The sequence below is a fragment of the Phoca vitulina genome, unplaced genomic scaffold (assembly GCF_004348235.1).
Source record: "Phoca vitulina isolate PV1807 unplaced genomic scaffold, GSC_HSeal_1.0 scaffold41, whole genome shotgun sequence".
NCBI lineage: Eukaryota > Metazoa > Chordata > Mammalia > Carnivora > Phocidae > Phoca > Phoca vitulina.
Window position 1 is genome coordinate 1,271,258 of NW_022589744.1, and position 14,224 is coordinate 1,285,481.

A 14,224-nucleotide genomic window follows, 5' to 3' on the forward strand; every position below is an offset into this window, starting at 1 on the left:
ATTTATTTATTTTTAAAGCATTCTTTTTTTTTTTTTTTTTTAAGATTTTATTTATTTATTTGAGAGAGAGAATGAGAGAGAGAGCACATGAGAGGGGGGAGGGTCAGAGGGAGAAGCAGACTCCTCGCCAAGCAGGGAGCCCGATGCGGGACTCGATCCAGGGACTCTAGGATCATGACCTGAGCCGAAGGCAGTTGCTTAACCAACTGAGCCACCCAGGCGCCCTGTTCTGTCTCTTTAAATATCTATATCACTTTATCTGAGATGTCAATTTTGCCTTTTCTTACAGATTATGGAAATGTATATAAAAATAGATTGCTAGATGGTGTGAAATCTTTCAATCGTAAGTAATATGATGAAAAGAAAGATAAATAAGATTCTCCTGCCTCGTATTTGTAGTATCATTTAGCTGTTCTCTTGTGGATCTTACCACCTCTTATCTGAACTGATGTTGCTATTTTGAATATAGCTGCCTTGTTCAAAATCTTTCATTTTGCTGCTTAGTAAGTTTGGTTTTTGTCAAATTTAGTTTAAGAGCAGATTTAAATCTAGGTCTACATAGAAAATGTGAGGTAAAGAATTGGCAGTTGTTCGGGGCATTTCAGTGACTTGAAGAATTAAACTGAGCATTTATGCCCCACCTACCAGAAAGAAATTTTCAGTTTGTGTCTCTACCATTGAAATTCATTGGAGAATGAATTTGTACTTTGTAGGATTGTCCTCAAGACCAAGGAAGAGGTTACAATTCTAATTTCATTTTGTCCACCTTTGTGGACACTTGAATGTGTTGTGTCATTGATATTTTTGCTGCTAGCCATGGTGCATGGGGATTCATTGAAATTTTCTCCTTCAGGAAAGTCATTAAATTTCTCTTGTGTGCCTGATTCTTTCTTTAGGTGGGAAGGTTGATGTCAGTAACCTGGAAGACATTTTAGAAAACATGAAAATCAAGCTCCCAGATGAGAAGCTTAAAGATTTGTCACAAAACCTACCAACTGATGGTGAGCATCATAGATATTAGAGACCTTTTAAGGGAGATTTAGATTTATAAGCTTATATCTGAGAATTCCTGGAACTAGATCTGTTTGGATGCTAATATGACTTCTTAAGTCTTTTTAACTCTTTAACTATAAAAGAGTATTTTGATTCAGTGTATTTTCATTAATCTCAGGGTGCATGGTACATGTGCTAGAGTGAGTTATAGGTGATAAATATTTACTTGAAAGAAGCTGAAAGAGGGCGTATTACCCGCAGAGAACAGGTTGCTAATTTCAGATTAACTACATGATTTAAATCTTTTAAAAGTCTTGTCACCCAAATACCATATGATTTTACATATATGGAATTTAAGGAACAAAACAGATGAACATAGAGGAAAAAAAGAGAGGCAAACCATAAAACAGACTCTTAACTATAGAAAACAAACACGGTTGATGGAGGGAAATGAACAGGAGGATGGGTTAAATGGGTGATGGGTATGAAGGAGGGCACTTGTTGTGATGAGCACTGGATGTTGTATTAAGGTAATGAATCACTAAATTCTACACCTGAAACTAGTATTATACAGTATGTTAACTACCTGGAATTTAAATAAAAACTTGAAAAAGATTAAAAAAAAAAAAAGTCTTGTCACCCAACTATACATTCCTGTTGGGAGGAGGTAATCAAAAGGGTGTGACTACTGGTTGACCCTAGAGCCGGACCCAGGCAACCAGAGGCTCCTCACTTCCTCCCCTGTCCCTGGAATATATGTTCTCCCCACCATTCTTACAGTGGGAGCCATGTTCAAGGATGCAGTCTTGAGGGAACAATGCATTTTGAAGCCATCTGGACAGTATACAAGACTGAATCCAGTTACGGCCTCTATAACTTTTAAGATTCAGGAGGGTAGATGCAGAGATCTACTCTTCGGCCGGCCACCCAGGAGAAGCTTTGTATGTAAGTTCCCTTGCTTCTTAAATCTGCCATCTACCAATCTGGAGTGCTCTGCCTCATTCTTTAGTCTCTCTCTGCCCTCTGTTTATGGGGCCAGTTTTAGATTGCATCCAGGAAGCTTTCAAGGTTGTGAACCAACAGTTCCTCTATGCGTTTGTGATATTCCAACTTCCTGATCCCTTCTCCCTGTGTTTTGGCACTGGCTTACGTTATTCCTTCCTGGTCTACCTTAGGAACTTTTAAACAGCAATGTTTTACGTTCTCTTTAATATAGCCTTCTAGGGGCACTTGGGTGGCTCAGTCGTTAAGCGTCTGCCTTCAGCTCGGGTCATGATCCCGGAGTCCTGGGATCGAGCCCCGCTTCGGGCTCCCTGCTCGGCGGGAAGCCTGCTTCTCCCTCTCCCACTCCCCCTGCTTGTGTTCCCTCTCTCTCTGTGTCTCTCTCTGTCAAATAAATAAAATCTTTTAAAAAATAATAATAAAATAAAATAAAAATAATAAATAAAATAGCCTCCTAGGAGGGGCACCTGGGTGGCTCAGATGGTTAAGCGTCTGCCTTCTGCTCAGGTCATGATCTCCAGGTCCTGAGGTCTAGCCCCACATCTGGCTCCCTGCTCAGCGGGGAGTCTGCCTCTCCCTCTCCCTCTGCCTTTCCCCTTGCTCATGCTCGCGCTCTCTCTCTGTCTCAAATGAATAAATAAAATCTTATATAAATAAATAAATAAATAAATAAATAAATAAATAAATAAATAAATAAAATAGCTTTCTAGGAGTACCTGGCTGGCTCAGTCAAATGAGCATGCAATTCTTGATATCAGGGTTGTGAGTTTGAGCCCCACATTGGGTGTAGAGATTACATAACATATGTTAAAAAATAGCCTTCTAGGGGTGCCTGGGTGGCTCAGCCAGTTAAGCATCCGACTCTTGGTTTTGGCTCAGGTCATGATCTCAGAGTCCTGGGATGGAGCCCCACATTGGAATCTGCACTGGGCACAGAGTATGCTTGTCCCTCTCCCTCCCCCTGCTTGAACTCTCTTTCTTTCTCTCTCTCTCAAGTAAATAAATAAGAACTTTTTAAAAAATAGCAATTCTAATTTTCTTACTCTAATTACCAAGACATATACTCCTCATATTCATCAAAAATACCAGTCCCTGCATTTCTACATTTTCTTTCCATACATAACTGTCTTTTAACTTTACTTCTTTCACTGTCCAACTACTCTCTCTGCCATACCTACTCTATAAAACTCCCAACATTTGATCATCTAAGTCATTCAGATCTTCACTTCTATTGCTGAGCCTTGCTAAAGAAAATCATGTAATCTTGCAGATTAGTGCCCCTCTAAATTCATTTTCTCCTGGATCGTACAAGGACCTAAGAACATATTAACTCCAGGGACACCTGGGTGGTTCAGTGGGTTAAGTGTCTGACTTCAGCTCAGGTCATGATCTCGGGTCCTGGATTTGAGCCCCGTGTGGGCTCCCTGCTCAGCAGGGAGTCTGCTTGTCCCTCTCTCTCTGCCCCTCCCCAACTCGTGCACATGCGCTCTCTCTCTCAAATAAATAAAATCTTTTTTTTAAAAAAAAAGAACATTTTAACTCCATTTTCCCCTTCCCTACATTAATGTTACTTCATATCTTTTAATACTATCTTGTATTCTTTTACCTCAGCAAAATATTATTAGAGGAATGTTTTAGAAAGCCAATATTCATTCAGATTTACCCACTTTTGCCTTTTCTTTGCTATTCATTCTTTCTTCTACTTCAGACCTTTCATTTGGGATAGCTTTTCTTCTGCTTGAAGTAATTTCCTTTATTTAGGATCTGCTAGTGACAAATAATGATTTGTGAGGGGTTTTTGGCATAAAAAAATTTTTTTTTATTTTACCCTTATTTTTGAAAGATATTTTCTCTGGGTTTAAAATTCTAGGTGGAGGTGGCGCCTGGGTGGCTCAGTCATTAAGCGTCTGCCTTCAGCTCAGGTCATGACCCCAGGGTCCTGGGATCAAGCCCCGCATCGGGCTCCCTGCTCCGCGGGAGACCTGCTTCTCCCTCTGCTGCTCCCCTTGCTTGTGTTCCCTCTCTCCCTGCCTCTCTCTCTGTCAAATAAATAAATAAAATCTTTAAATAAATTAATTAATTAAATTAAATAAAATTCTAGGTGGATAGTTATTTTTGTTCAGCTCCTTAAAGTTACCATTCCACTATTTTCTTCTTTATAACGTTGCTGATGAGAAGTCAGCTGTGAATCTATTGGTCTTTGGAGAATAATCTTTCTTTTCTTTTAAAACATTTCTCTTTAGTTCTGAAGTTTCACTATAATGTGGAAAATAGGAATGGACTTCTTTCCACTTATTCTCCCTGGGGTTCTTTGGGACTCTTGAGTCTGAGAATTGGACTCTTTCATCAGATCTGGAAAATTCTCAGCTGCTGTCTCTTCCAATATTGTCTCTATCCCATAGTCTTTTTTTTTCTGTAGACTTCCAATTAAACGTATATTAAACCTTTTTCCTCCATCCTCTGTGACACTTAACCCCTCTTCAATATTTTCTGTATTTTTCTTCCTGTGGGTCATTCTGGATGGTTTTGCATGACCTAACTTCCAGTACACTCACTCTTCAGCTGTGTCTTGTCTGCCATTGCATCAAGCTATTTACCTCTTGATTTCATTTCTTGTATTCCTGTTGTTTATATTCTTTTTTGTATTTTGTCATGTATTCTTTTGTTTTGTTTTTTATTCTCAATTTCCAGAAATTCAGCTTTGTTCTCTTTCAAATCTAGTGGCTCATGTTTTTTAGTTTTCTGCAGATATTTTCAAATTTACATAGTTATCTTGTAATCTTGGTCTCATAATTCCAATTAATAAATTGTGGGTTTTTCTTTTCTCTCTGTTGTTTCTTCTGATTCTCACTTACAGTGTCCTTATTTCCCTGTATGTTTGGTTATTTACTATATGCTGTTCAATGTCACTGAAAAATTACTGTGAGAATTCTTTGATACCTGAAATGAAATGTATTCCTCCAGAAAGGATTTGCTTTACTTCCTATTCACTTGAGTTTACTACCTGTCAGAGACATTTCAATTATGACATTTCATTACTAACCCCTCATAAGTTTTCATGTTATAATTTCCTTTCCTCAGCTCTGCTAAATTAGTTACCACTACCTTACTTGCTTTCTAATTTCTAAATATTTGTGAAGTTTCTTGTTCACTGGTATCTCCTCTCCTATATTGTTATTTTTTTGTGTGAGTGATTATATTTTTATTACTTTCCTTTCATTTTATTGAAGCTTCCAAGAAGAAGAGGAAATAAATACTTGTGGATAGTAAAATAAAAGGTTTTGAAACATTACCCTAGCCAACAAATTGATCAAACTATTATTTTTTCTGAGAAAAGAAACTAAATAACTGAAATCCAGACTGAGGTCTCCAATTAAAAATTGAGAGATGAGAAGCTATTGGGCTTAATCCTCAGGCTAGAGGGTATTATGTACATATGGAGCAAAGATAAGCATTTATAAACCCAGATCAAATAAATAGTACTCTGCTTCCCTCAGTGATTCCCATTATCATTATATACATGATTAGCTATTATCCCCTTGCTGTTGATCCTGTGAAATCAGCACAAATTTTCCTTGCTATCTTAGAATAAAAAATAAAAGAGAGATTTCTGAAAATGTGTCCTGATAGAGAAGCTGAAAGAAAGATCAAAAGTGTCTTCTTACTTAGGCTTAGTGAAATAAGTAATAAATAAATGAAGGAGCCATGTCTGTGTTGCTCACTGCTGTATCCCCCAGTGCCTAGCACATGTATGCAGATATTTGATACTCTATAAATATTTGTTGAATGAATGAGAAATTGAATTAATATGTTTATTTAGCCACTATTCAAGGCTTTCAATGAGGACTTTCCAGTTATGGTAATCAATAGGTGTTAACTGATAGTTCACTGATAGTTTATATAAAATGACCTTGTGCTGTCCATGTAGCATGAGCTCCCAAGGGGCAAATCTGTAAACTCAGTGTATGGAGAGGGCATACTGGAAACTACCCCAAAGGAAAAATGGGATTCCATAGTAATAAATAGCATATTTTTTGGTAAGAAAGTGCTAATAATATGCATAATTTCTAAGTTGGGGGTGTTGCCCTAAAATATACTGCATCTGCAATCCTGGAAAAATATCCTAATGTAAGAGCTTAATTCTGTTATTCTAACATGTTCCATTTCACTGTTTAATTTTAAAGTGTTTAATATTACTGTGTGCAAAGCATTATGCTACTTATTGGGCTAGGATGTCTAGGTGAGATACAGAATACATACGTTCTTTTCATTTATTTTTTTTAAAGATTTTTTATTTATTTATTTGACAGAGAGAGACACAGCAAGAGAGGGAACACAAGCAGGGGGAGTGGGAGAGGGAGAAGCAGGCTTCCCGCTGAGCAGGGATCCCGATGTGGGGCTCGATCCCAGGACCCTGGGATCACGACCCGAACCAAAGGCAGACGCTCAACAACTGAGCCACCCAGGCACCCCCATTCTTTTCATTTAAAGGCACTCACAATCTTTGAGTATGTAATGAACATATCTAGTAGAAAAAAATTCAAAAAACTAAGCTAACTTGGCAGTGTCAGTATTGGAGAGTGTTAAATGGGGAAATAGCTAGACTTAGAATTCCAAGTGGAAGTTTTTGCTCTTGTTCTGGGGATCTGGTATAGTAGGTGGTAAAAAGTGAAGAGAACAAGCCTGAGGAGGGAGATGTTACGTGGTGTGTAGAGGCTGAGATATTAAAAGAAAGCAGAGAATAAATAATGAAATTAATAGTTAACATTTTTAGAGAGTAGTTTTCTGTTTCATGCTTATCTGCATATGTGTATTCAACAACAAATCATAAAGAAAAAATTATTTTGTTCTATTTAACAATCTTTCTCAATCAGTGCACAACTGCATCTATCTGAATTGTGGCTTATTTTTTAGCTTCCGGGATGGCTGATCTGCATAAACTGCTAAAAGAAATAAAGAAATTCACAGGTGAGCAAGATTTTTTGTGAAAAGATGTAAAACTAAAATGCAAATACTTCATATTCACATACATATTTAAGATTGTGTTTTCTTATTCTGTCATTGACCTTTAACTTCTACCTTTTTAATGATTAAAGTTTGATCCTAATGACATGAAGATTACATTGGATTATTTATGTTCCGGCAAAAATGTTGTGGTGCTCTCTCTATATAACAAGTTCTATATTCTCTGAAACTTCATTTTTATTTTGTGATTCAGTCCAACGGGCAACACACCTGTTCATTCATTTAAAATATTTAACTAGGGGCACCTGGGTGGCTCAGTCGGTTAAGTGTCTGCCTTCGGCTCAGGTCATGATCCCAGGGTCCTGGGATCGAGCCCCGCATCAGGCTCCCTGCTCAGCGGGAAGCCTGCTTCTCTCTCTCCCACTCCCCCTGCTTGTGTTCCCTCTCTCGCTGTGTCTCTCTCTGTCAAATAAATAAATAAAATCTTTAAAAAATAAATAAAATAAAATATTTAACTAACATTTACTGTAGCCCAGTAAATTTTAAGGTGAAATTTTGACAGGGATACAAATAATGTGGGCAGTGAAGATAATCAATCTCACAAGTCAGGCAGAGCGAAGAGTAACAGATTTTTGTGATGATAGTATAATTTAGATTAGGTAGCTGCCTATACATAACTTAGATCACTTTGCCTCCTATGTATTCCATGACTATGATCTGCGTTAACTCCTCTGAGGTCATTAAGACCATTAGAAATAAATATTTTATTTAGAACTCAAGAAATAACTTCTGATAACTGTAGATAACCCTGTGCAGGCTTAGACACTTCATCATTTGGGTTCAGTAGGCAATTCTCATCTGTTACCATTCCTATCTTTTAAAGGAGGAAAAGTTGAAGCCAAGGACATACACAAAACACTGGCAAACATGTGGATAGAGCTCACAGATAGAGAGCTCTGGGGGCTGTTGAAAACGTTGCCGATTACTGGTAGGTAATTTATATACCACTGTGTATGTATGGAGTATCTCTGTGCTAGTGTAAACTTCGATGTGAAAGCGTCTAAAGAATGGATGCATCTGGTCTAAAAAGCAAAAAGATCAACCTTTAGTTGTAAAGAAATTATGACTTTGACATTTAGGTTTATAGTTTTGAGAGCGTATGATATCTTCAAACCTCTGTCCTGCCATTAGGAGTATCATTACTCTGGGGCACCTGGCTGGCTTAGTTAGTAGACATGTGACTCTTGATCTCAGGGTTGTAATTTTGAGCCCCACATTGTGTGTAGAGATTACTTAAAAAATAAAGTCTTTTAAAAAAAAAGTATCAGTACTCTGAGGTTAATGAAGCTTATTCAGGGCAAAGAGAAAAAGAAGGCTAAATTTTAGTAGGTAGTAGAGGATGGAAAAGGAAAAATCAGAGTGGGGAAAAAAGTATCTCTGTTTCAATGTAGAAGAATGGTCAGACTGTCCACATTAAGAATTTTCTCTTCGGGGCCCCTGGGTGGCTCAGTCATTAAGTGTCTGCCTTCGGCTCAGGTCATGATCCCAGGGTCCTGGGATCGAGCCCCACATCGGGCTCCCTGCTCAGCAGGGAAGCCTGCTTCTACCTCTCCCACTCTCCCTGCTTGTGTTCCCTCTCTTGCTGTGTCTCTCTCTGTCAAATAAATAAATAAAATCTTAAAAAAAAAAAAAAAAAGAATTTTCTCTTCATCTTATTTTTTTTCTTATTTATGAAGAGGTATATGGGCCTGGGAAATGTGGACATAGAACTTAAGAAGAAATTTTTAAAGTATGTATTTATGAAATTATGCTCTTCCTATTCTTTTTTTGACTGTCCATATAACCTTTTTTCTTACCTTAAATGTGTCTTATTTCACAGCTGATGGAAAGGTAGAGAAAAATACATTGCTCGATTATATAAAAGCTTTTCCTGGTAAGTGAGAATCTCAATAAAAAGGCAAGTAAAACTAAGATCTGCAGACTTTACCTTAACTTTTAAAAGGCCTTATCATTATACAATAATTAATTTATTGATTTTATTATCCCATTAGCCTGTAGATCTACTATGTGATAATTTATAGTTCTCTGACACTGAAAAGGTTTCAAAATCTATTTGCTATCCAGAGCTCTAATTATTGTCTAACATAATTAATGAGGTTCACCATATATATATTATATATATAGTTCATAATATAAAAAGGTAGCATATGGAATTAATATATAAATACAGTTACATATAATTTATATAACATATGATTTTTTTCTAAATACATCTTTCCTGCAAACTGTATAAAGGACCCCTGAGATGAGACTGGCGGAATATATTCTATTCCTGGCTTCCACAGTAAATCTCTATTGTGGAATGTGTTGAACATGCCCTACACAGTTTGGTTTTTTTTAATTATTGTGCTGTGGCTTTGTTCCACTGGTGTGTGAATATAGCCAGTATTTTTCTTGGATATCAGTTCCTATATTTTATCCCTATTCCTTCTTCCCTGAGGTGGAAAGTGTCGCACCTCTAAAATAGAAAGCATCCTGGAAAACTTGGGTTATGAACTGGAGGATGAGGAACTTGAGGACCTGCGGAACCATCTGCCAACTGATGGTGAGCATGTTTTTGTGCCTTTAGGGAGAGTGAGCTCCTCTAATAAAACTCCCAATATGGTAAAAGATACGAACTCAGATCATTAGTGTTTAAATCAGAAATCAGTAATCTGTTAAAATAGTGACTCTCCCCTGCAGGACTAAATTCCTAGATGCCAACTAGAAATTGACAGACCTAAGAAGCAGGTGGAGAAATGAAACAAAGGAAAGTTAAAGAAGAAATTTTACAATCAGTCAGGGGGGAAAAAAAAGAAAAAATCCCTTAAATCACCATAAATTTGAACTAGACTAAAAGAAGGAATATATAATGGCAGAAAAGACAAGTAATCACTTCCCCAAATCTTTACTTGTCTTGAAGAGTCTCTTCAAGAGGGAGATATTTTTCACTGGTCCTGTTTATTTCTGGGACTTTCTCTTAACATTGTTATGGATACGCCTGCTTTCCACTTCTTGCTCCCTCTTCTGGCAGAATTCTTAAGCGTGTATGTCTTCTCTGCTTCTTCTAACACATCAGGCTGGCTATTGAAAGAAAACCTCTCTTTTGTTTTCCAAAAGGTGGAGCTACAGCTCAAGTTTGTGGTTTCTCCCTTGCCCACAGACCCTGGAGTGTTTTCTGAGGGCACTCCCTGTTTACTCCCACCACCACATTCACAAGCATGCACAGGGAGCTTGCTGCAGAGTTGAGGGCAGGTGGGGGTTTAGCACTATGGGTGTTGGAGGTGCCGATAGGCCAATAGGCCAGGTGTGGAGTTCTTCAAATGAGGTTCTTCCAGCAGTTCATGGACAAGCTTCCCTACTGAGTCCTGAAGGCCATCAGCAGAAACCACATTGTTTAATGCTCTTTAATATTATCTGCCTATGCCTGATCTCGTCCTTTTCCCCAGTCACAGAGGTCCCACCTCAACACTTTGGATGCTGCAGGAGAAAAACTGACTTCTCAGCAGTATTACGCACAGCTGGGGTAACTAGGAAATCCCTCACAGCTCTCCCTCCCCACCCCCGATCCTGGGGAGAGGTTGCCACCAGCTAGTGCAGCCCTGCACTGTGTTGCCTTGGGGGGGGGGGCGGGGCGCAGCACTGGCAGGATTCCTTTTACCTTCTCCAGTGCATCGAAACTCATATTGTTTTGCTCCAGTGGAGTGCTGGAATCTCTCCTCAGGAAAGCTGGACCTCCACAAAGCCCTCCCATTGTGGGTGTCATCACTCTCCTGGATTTCCCAACCACAGCTGAGAGGGGCTGCAGCTGGTTCTGCAGCCCTATAGTACAGTCTGTCTCCTTGTTACCTAATACCCATGTGGGCAAATTCCTACCAGGTTCCTTGGCATATGGTGCTGGATCCCGCAATGCCCACAGAGATACTTTTGTTCATGGATGGATGCTGAATTTAGTTGTTAAAAAGGTGGACAAAAAGGAGGGATGTCTCATGCTGCCATAATGCTGACATCATTCCTCAATAATTATGAAGTATTAAATGCCTACTATATACCACAAACAATATTTGGCACTTGAAATATGTTATCAGTAGTCCTCACAACAACTCTGGAAAGTAGATTGTTATCCTAGTTTCCCTGACGTGGAAATTGAGGGTCAATCACAGAAGTTAATTGACTTGCTCAAATCCACATGGCTGCGAAGTGGCAGAGTGCAGATGTCGGCCCTAAAGAAGCCTATATAGGTTTATATAATTTCAAACGTTTGCCCTTTCTACTAAATGATACTGCCTCGTATAAGAGAGGTAAGCAGGGCTTCAAAGACTATGATATGAATGATACCCTAAGGGGGCTGGGTGGTACGGCCCTAGAAATGAGGACTTTCAACCAGTAATTACACAAATTAAATGAGGGATTCAGAAAAGATTAGAAATCTTGATGGCTGTGGAATTGGAAGCATGAAGAATGTGCTGAGTAAAGGTTGCACATGGAAGTAGCCACCTGCGATACTTTAGGTAGGTGAACACATTGATATTACAGTATATATTGCTTTTAAATCCTGTGATAATAAGGTGACCAAACATCATAATACTCCCGGATTCTAAAGTAGAACAAGCCAAATGGAAAGCAGGTCCAGCAATGCTTTTAAAACTTCCTAGCACTGCTGGTATTTACCCAAAGAATACAAAAACACTCATTTGAAGGGATACATGCACTGCCATATTTATTGCAGCATCATCAACAGCCAAATTATGAAAAGAGCCCAAATGTCCATCAACTGATGAATGGATAAAGAAGATGAGGTATATAAATACAATGGAATATTACTCAGCCATAAAAAAGAATAAAATCTTGCCATTTGCAATGACATGGATGGAGCTAGAGAGAATTTTGCTAAGCGAAATAAATCAGTCAGAGAAAGACCAATACCATATGATTTCACTCATGTGCAATTGAAGAAATAAACAATCATGGGGGAAGAAAGGAGAGAGGAAAACCAAGAAACTCTTAAGTATAGAGAACAAACTGATGGTCACCAGAGGGGAGGTGGGTGGGGGGATGGATGAAATAGGTGATGAGGATGAAGGAGGGCACTTGTGATGAGCGCTGGATGATGTATGAAAGTGTTGAATCAGTAAATTTTATACCTGAAACTAAAAAACAAACAAACAATAACTTCCTAGCACTGCTATGTATAGAATTTGGTATTTTATACTACAACTTCTTCATCTGTGTTATATATTTATCGTATTTAGAATTTGATTCTTCAATTCCATGCTTATCTGGGATACATTTATAGAACAAATTGGGATAAGTTTCTAAATTTCAGTGTTTCGTTCTACAATATAAAGTCTTTATGATGTTTTCTGGATCTGAGTCATTATGGCTGGGTCTCATTTGTACATTATCTTACAGATGAAAAGGTTAAACTGAATACGCTCATGAAAAATGTAGAGCCATTCAGAGGTGAGTGAAAGCTTATAGGAAAAAGTCATTATAAATAGCAATATTCTGATGCTTTTTTGTTATACTTTTAAACACTTTATTCCTATAATACTTACATTATTATTCTTCTTGGTATATTAATGGTGTCTTTTATACAATGATCCAGATTGGTTTGGGGCTATATGCTTTTTGAGCAAAACTACTGAATTTTTTTTTTAATTTTTTATTGTTATGTTAATCTCCATACATTACATCATTAGTTTTATATATAGTGTTCCATGATTCATTGTTAAAACTACTGAATTTTTATGTCTTAGTAAAATATCCTGTATTCTCTGGAATTTTTTTCAGTAATGTATATCACTTTCCATTGTTTGAACAGCCAAAATATCTATGTTACCACAATAATTGGCATGATAAAACATTGGTATAAATCTTTTTTCTGAATAACTCATCACATAGGCAAAAAGTAATATAGATGCCATCTTTTAGAATTATTTATATAGTCATTTATATAAGTGGTTCTGGTCTCTTATACAGCTCCCATTTCAGAGTGTTGATTTATCCCACTTTTATTAGAGCATTCAAAAAGTATTTTTTTCCTCTCTAGAATTATGAGATTTAGTTCTGTTTTTGACATTTCCTTAGAGTCTTGACTCAGCACTTTTATCAACCCTGGTCTCAATTCTGCAATTAAAACTAGATGAAATTCATAATTTAGAATCATTCATAACTCTTAAGTTTTTCATCAGTCATAATTTCTATCTTTTCAAAGGAATCAAGATTCATTTTGATGAAGTAGGTGATGTTTTGAAAAACATAGGGATAGAACTCACACCTAAGGAACTCTGGAAGCTGCTAAAAACTCTGCCAATTACTTGTGAGCATTTCTGATACTGCTGTGGCCTTTAGGAGAATGTAGTTTGAGTGTAATATTTTGTTGGGGCAGGTGGGGAATCATTAAACATTAAATATATATTTATAGTCAATATATTTATTGAGCTCTTCTTAGGTTATGAGATTAAAGACAAAAATCCTTGCCCTCATGGAGGCTATTATAGGGGATGGAGCTAACTCTATTAGGATTTAGCTTGAGAACTTCATAAAGAAATTAAGATTTTTAAATTGATCAATTTTAGTTTAAGATATTGACTTTGAAATGTCTGATAGTCCTAACGCATAGAGAGAAAGAAGTAGGGGGGAAAGAGGAAGTCATGTAAAAAGTGTCAAATCAAAAAGATGTTTCAGAACAGTAAAATAGATAAATATAAAACCTTACTCTATTCCTTCCCTTTATTCTTAAAACCAAGGAAGAGAAGGATGTGTGGATAAGAAATTAGATAAATTTGTAAGGCCAATCATGTGACATTATTTTCTTTATGAAATAGTCTGGGAGCATCTGGGTGGTTCAGTTGGTTAAGTGTCTGACTTGGTTTCGGCTAGGGTCATGATCTTGGGGTCCTGGCATAGAGCCCAGTGTGGGGCTCCGTGCTCAGGGGGGAGTCTGCTTCCTCCCCCCTCTGCCCCTACCCCCACTCATGCACTCTCTCTCTTTCTAAAATAAATAAATAAATCTTAAAAAAAAAAAGAAAGAAATAGTCTGTACTCTTGTTATGAATTTCTGTGTCGCTTTCTCCATGACATCAATTATGACTTCTCTTATAGCTGATGGAAAGGTGTATTGCAGTCGGTTGCTAGATGGTTTAAAGACTTTCCAAGGTGAGTGATAAGCATAATAAGAAGCCAAGTAAAAATGAGATCTTTAAGTTTTGTGTTTCCTTTT

At 37.6% G+C, this 14,224-nt stretch overlaps 1 protein-coding gene across 1 annotated transcript in view; it reads left to right on the top strand.

The window, feature by feature from the left end:
- EFCAB3 (EF-hand calcium binding domain 3) overlaps nucleotides 1-14,224 on the top strand; it is a 222,160-nt gene that overhangs the window by 100,721 nt on the left and 107,215 nt on the right. The window contains exons 58-65 of the mRNA XM_032429885.1: nucleotides 290-343; nucleotides 897-1,001; nucleotides 6,910-6,963; nucleotides 7,844-7,948; nucleotides 8,840-8,893; nucleotides 9,461-9,565; nucleotides 12,412-12,462; nucleotides 14,107-14,160. Coding sequence (XP_032285776.1) covers nucleotides 290-343; nucleotides 897-1,001; nucleotides 6,910-6,963; nucleotides 7,844-7,948; nucleotides 8,840-8,893; nucleotides 9,461-9,565; nucleotides 12,412-12,462; nucleotides 14,107-14,160 — 582 coding nt within the window. The remainder of the gene's footprint in view (nucleotides 1-289; nucleotides 344-896; nucleotides 1,002-6,909; nucleotides 6,964-7,843; nucleotides 7,949-8,839; nucleotides 8,894-9,460; nucleotides 9,566-12,411; nucleotides 12,463-14,106; nucleotides 14,161-14,224) is intronic.